The sequence below is a fragment of the Schistocerca gregaria genome, chromosome 1 (genome assembly GCF_023897955.1).
Source record: "Schistocerca gregaria isolate iqSchGreg1 chromosome 1, iqSchGreg1.2, whole genome shotgun sequence".
Classification (NCBI taxonomy): Eukaryota; Metazoa; Arthropoda; class Insecta; order Orthoptera; family Acrididae; genus Schistocerca; species Schistocerca gregaria.
Genome location: NC_064920.1, coordinates 1072429463 through 1072435462, shown reverse-complemented (window position 1 = coordinate 1072435462; position 6000 = coordinate 1072429463). Strand labels below are relative to the sequence as shown.

Here is a 6000-nt window from a genome sequence, read left to right as displayed (position 1 = left end):
ACAAGCCCAACAAGGTTTAACTTTGATGTGGGGCTGAAGGTGAAGTCTTTGAATAGGACAAGCTTCAGTAGAACTGAGGTTTTGGTGGAAAGGTGAACAGAAGTATTTGTGATTGACTGTATTCTGGATTCTGTGTGGCACTGAAAATAGTTTTGGAGAATATGGCAAATTGAGAAGATAATCTAAGCATGGCTTGGGTGCTGTGAAGGGTTGACAGGGGTCTGTTTAGGCATTGATGGGTAGTGAAGGTCCAAGGCAGGAGTAGGACATCATCAAGTTGGGTAATTTAGGGAAATGGTGTTTGGAGTGCTCTTCAAGGTATTGGAGGCCAAGGTTTTCAGTTCTGTGGATATGGTGTATGTAGTGGGGATTGCACAGTACAAATGTATTTTGGAGCAATAAAAGGTGGTTCTGTGACATCTGCACCATGGGCATGTGTTTATGCAGTACCAGGTTTATGTGGTACAGGGACTGGTGGAATCTAAGAACATTGAGGTCTCCATACTGAAATTTTCACTCTGCACTGGAGTGTGAGCTGATATGAAACTTCCTGGCAGATTGTAACTGTGTGCTGGACCAAGATTCTAACTCAGGATCTTTGCCTTTCATGGGCAAGTGCTCTACCATCTGAGCCACCCAAGTACGACCCACAACCTGTCCCCACAGCTTTACTTCCACCAGTACTTTGCCTCCTATGTTCCTTCCAAATTTCACAGAAACACTCTGCAAAACTTACAGAACTATCACTCTTCAAAAAAAGGATATTGCAAAGACGTAGCTTTGCCATATCAGCACGCACTGCACTTCAGAGTGAAAATTTCATGTCTCTGCAACATCATTTCTTCCAGGAGTGCTACTTATGCGAGTTTCGCAGGAGAGATTATGTGAAGTTTGGAAGGTAGGAGACAAGGTACTTGTGGAAGTAAAGCTGTTAGGACAGGTCATGATTCGGTCTTGGGTAACTCAGATGGTAGCGCACTTTCCTACGAAAGGCAAAGGTCCTGAGTTAGAGTCTTGGTCCGGCCAGGAAGTTTCAGCATTAAGGTCATTGTTAATGGAGGTGAATTTTATGGTGCCCAGTGGAACGTACAAGTGAGCCTGTGGTAGGTTCTGGGTAGAGCTGACTGATTTACATTCATTAGTATTATAGGAGAAGACACAGATATCTACTACCCTCAAGAAGATGCATGTTGATATTGTGGCGAAAGGGTTGCTGAATGGCAATTTACTATGACCCTTGTACATAAACTAATTAGGTGGAAAATTTTTGAAATACTATTGCCTCCAAAATACATGAGCTGGGAAGATTAGTTAGCTGCTGATCACGAACCAATGACACCATGTGCTAAGCTCGAACAAATAGATTTATTTCCTTGAGGACAAAACTGATAATTGGATCTTAACACATAATATCTGTGGCAGATTGTACAAAAATCATGAACAGAAGCAAGATTCCATGCTGGTTTGCTAACAGTACTCATCTGTGTTCCAAGTTCAAGCCAGTGTTCTGTGGACTGAGTGAAGCACTTAATACTAACATGTAATTTACCTAACTCAAAACAGTGATTGATCACACAGAATAGACGTGCGTTTGCTTATGAACAGAGGTGCTTCCCGTGGTTGCTGTAGATGGCAACAGGTGGTAATGTAGCTTGAAATGCCCTATCTGCTGGCTCTGTGACACTTTATCAATAGCACAAATGTATGATGAGAAATTGATGGGTGAATGGTGATGTCTAAGCTGCAAGAGTTGCCAACTGTCCAGCATCCCATCTGCGGTGCTCCAGCATGGAGCACAATTAATTTTTGGTTTTCTACTGGGCATCTGGATGAGCCCAACTTGGCACGAATCTCTCCATGGATACAGAAGAGAGAAGGCGACTTTACTCACTGACTGTCCAGAGGCATGTCTACTTGACCTTGTCCTTTTGCACCAAAACAGACACCTCTCCTGTTCTCAAAAATTGCCAATCCTGGCACAGAAACGAAATTGGCACCAATCATGACCCCAAAACAGAGCCCATCTTTTCTGACTACATTAAAAAATGACCCACAGCAACCTCAATGTGTCCTGCCAAAATCAGAAGTCTACTTGGAATGTGGGCAGACTTCACAGTCCACTCACCAATTTTAGGCGCCATCAAATCAACTCTTCTCAACTATCAAATGAACTCTATAGATGTAGCAGTCAAGGTGAACAGGCTTAGATGGTGGGGTCATGTTACACGCATGGGAGAAGCAAGGTTACCCAAGAGACTCATGGGTTCAGCAGTAGAGGGTAGGAGTCGGGGCAGACCAAGGAGAAGGTACCTGGATGTGTCCTATTAGCATGTTGACTTGATAAAAAAATATGAGTGACAAATGTCCTGATGGGTCTTCCAACAGGACTGGAGGGGCCAAGAAGTCTTGTCACCTTTGAAAGCAATTCCATGGCTTAGCCCGCATTAAAGGAACAGGATGGGTCACTGCATGTTCGCTGAAGATAATGATGCTTTTCAGAATTGATGCAGTTAAATAAAGCACAAGTATATTGGATGCGATGTTGCTAGAAAAAACATGATATGGCATGGGAAGTGGACAAAGAAAGACATTAGGTGGTTTTAACACCAAGTACATGTAACTAGATGTGGGGAGTGAAAAGGTCAAAAGGAATTGTGCTGAGGGCAGTGAGTTTGTGCAGTGATGCGAGGATGTTTTATCATGTGTAAGCTACATCATGTGTGAAGAAGAGAAAGAAAAGATGTAAAATTCTGATGTGAGCAATGTGTGGGAAGAAGTGAGTGGATTTGGAAATGAAATGTAGTGGTTAGTTACCAAGAGTGTGTTCTGACTGATTTGGTGGACAAGTGGTTTGTAGAATAGTGTGTTTTAATGGCCAGTATTGGCACAACAGGATGACTTAAGGTGATGCACAATCACATAGATCAGGGCATGTGAAGCATGTGCTTCACTGTTTTTGCTGGCTAGGAATGTGGTTTAGAGATGCGAAAGGTGCACGGGACAATGCATGGCTGAAAGCCATTGAGAATATGACACAATTAAGGTGGCATGGACACATGAATCAGGAATGAGTGATAGGACAGAAAATAAGAAACTTGTGTGGAGGCTGTGAGGACATTGAGTTAATAGGGGTTGAGACCAGGATGATTTGTGTATGCTTTGTGACAACTCAGTGCTTCTGTTGTGAAGTAAAGAAGACCATCTACATCATATCTATATGCATCAAGAGTATTGAAGTAACATCAAAACCTAAATATACATATAGGGGTAAACAGCAAATTAGGCAAAGGATGGATCACTGTTCACCACAACAATGACCTGATTAGTGTTTTCCATACTGAAAAGAGATCTGGCTAAAACCTGGAACGTGTAATGTCTAACATTCTTTTTGTTGTGCCTCTCGCCCACTCACTGGTCATCTTTATGGTAAGTAGCAATCTATCCTTTTCCTAAAAGTGTTGATATCCAACCTGGAGTTTCCCGTTTTTAATAAATGGGTAAATGTATGTAACCAATTATCATCTTATCTGTGAAATTCTTGTTTTGAACTTTAACATGTAGACAAAATGTGTAAGACTGGTATAGGTGACTGCCTTTATTTACAAAAGTATATGCTGTACATAATGTAATGAAATGGGACCAAATAATCTGTAGCTTTTTCAGTATGTGTAGCCTCATTCATCAGAGAGACAGTAATAGTGAGGGTTCATGTTATGTTACTGTTTCCTGGTTTTTCAAGTTTTGTAGATATAGAAAGTCACTTTTTGTAATTATTTATTTTTTCAGAAATAAAGTACTACAATAACAAAATTAGATAAAACACAGTTCCATTTTAATTAAAAAGTTCTATTGACTAGAAGACACTTTGCATTTGTGTGTTCAGTGCATAAATTACATAAAATAGAAGCATTTGTACTTATGTCATCTCCTATTGGAGATGTTCATTTGCATATGACATTACTAATTTCTTCAAATAGTAATTCCTCTCCTCCAGATAGTGGTATGTTTAATAGGCACCTGCTGTGCTTTAAGCATGTATTTCATATATTTGTTGTAACTTTTGGCAATTTAAGAATTCACAAAAAAATTGACAATAGTTAAACACTATGATAATTATCTATGGAACAACATGACTGAATTAAAAACTGTATATTGACTACATGCATTGGAGCATGTATATTACATTCTTTAAAAGTTAACAACAAATTAAAATTGGACTTCAGCTATATTAATTGGAAGGGAAATCTAAACATTGAACAACTTTCCTATTACCTTATTTCCATTCAAAAATGCACAAATCACATTTTTATATTAGCTGCCATTGAAGAAGTCCCTGCTTAAAACTTAAGGCACTGCTCCTCATGCACTAGGTGGTGCTGCTGTTCCATAATTTGCTGCAATCATCAAAATGTTACATGTAGCATACATTACAGTACATAATGAACAGTTATTTAATGGCTGCTTGAGATAAGGATGTAACATTACCTTCACATGGGAAAAATATATTAAAAACAAAGATTCCAAGACTTACCAAGTGGGAAAGCGCCAGCAGACAGGCACAATGAAAAAAACACACAAACACACACAGAGAATTACTAGCTTTGTTTTTAATATATTTTTCCCACGTGGAAGTTTCTTTCTATTTTATTTACATCATCATTAAGATTACCTTCATTTTCTTTGGTTAAATGAGTTGGTTCATTCCACGGTTGGACTTCACCCTTACCAAATATGATAAATATAAGATTCCCAATAAAATAGAAGCCAGCAGCAATTAGGAATATTATTCGCCATTCTTCAGGGGCCTAAGACAAAAAAGAAAACACATGAGGCAACAATTAACTAACTTTTTCAGTACATTCCATTTTTATACAACACCTGGTAACTACAGTAACATCCAACCCTACTTGTAGGTAGAGTTACATATCTGTTGATTCCAATAAATAATAAATGACTGCCAAATCATTCAAACCTTTTGATTTTTTGCACATTACATTTGGGTCATTAAATCGTTAAAGAAACTTGTGCACTACACGTAATGAGTAATGCATCAATAGATAGTTCCCCAACTACCTCAGTCATGTTTTAGTGTATATCAATCCAAAAGGTTGAACTGCACATTTGAAACTTAATATCAATAGGAAATACTATAGCTTGGAGAAAACTTTGGATTTTAAAGGATATTCATTGAAAATCTTCCCTCAGAATCCTCATTGACAGAAAGAATGAACTAATCACCAACTGAGGAAGAGGGCTGCTATTATTATCACCTCGAGACAGTTTTAGTATGTTTATGCAGAGCTAAAGGGATAACGAGTGATTGTGGAGACGACGATTTTCTGACAGATAGTACCAATCAAGGTCACTTAACTATTTTGTCCAGATTAGAGTGGTGTTTGAAGACAATTTAGGGGGAGAATGCTGGAAAGAGATTTATATGTTTCAATTCTACATGTTTCACTCACTCAAGTATTGTCCTGTGTTAAATTTGTATTCCAGGAAACAATTTGCATTTCTTGCATGTTCTGTGTGTGTTTTTAGGTTCTAAAATACTGTAGCCATTCTTGTTAAGCATGTGTGTATTTTACATGACTTGATATAAAAGGCCTTAAGACATTTATCATTTTTGTTTTACTTCAAACTACTGTGTGAACCATCCATGCCCCCACTCCTCCTCCTCCTCCTCCTCCTCCTCCTCCTCCTCCTCAGCCTTTTGAGTGGGCAAGTATCTGATATTTTCTTCCCACATATACACATGTCAGGATGTTCCGTATCTATGTGACAAGTACAGGATGCTGTTTACAGTTTCAGATACCTTGAACACAGACAAAAATTGGTTGCAGAGTTAATGGCTCATTCCATACACATTCCAAGTTAAATGAAAAAAAATGTTCATTTTGTAAGCATCCCAACGTTAGACATCTTCAGCCAATCCTTGCTGTGTTTACTCAACCTCACTGCTCTTTCCTGATCAGATGATTATGTCACTTCATGCTAATC

At 38.8% G+C, this 6000-nt stretch overlaps 1 protein-coding gene across 3 annotated transcripts in view; it reads right to left on the bottom strand.

Annotated features, from left to right (window-relative positions):
* Positions 1-3757: 3757 nt before the first annotated feature.
* LOC126314434 (putative inorganic phosphate cotransporter) overlaps positions 3758-6000 on the bottom strand; it is a 133527-nt gene continuing 131284 nt past the window's right edge. For 2 of the 3 annotated variants that reach the window (XM_049992442.1, XM_049992441.1), the window contains exons 9-10: positions 4670-4805; positions 3758-4394 (exon numbers count right to left, since the gene is read on the bottom strand). In XM_049992442.1, the coding sequence (XP_049848399.1) occupies positions 4360-4394; positions 4670-4805 (171 nt within the window). In that variant the 3' untranslated portion in view covers positions 3758-4359. The remainder of the gene's footprint in view (positions 4395-4669; positions 4806-6000) is intronic. The other variant, XM_049992437.1, reaches the window with a different exon arrangement.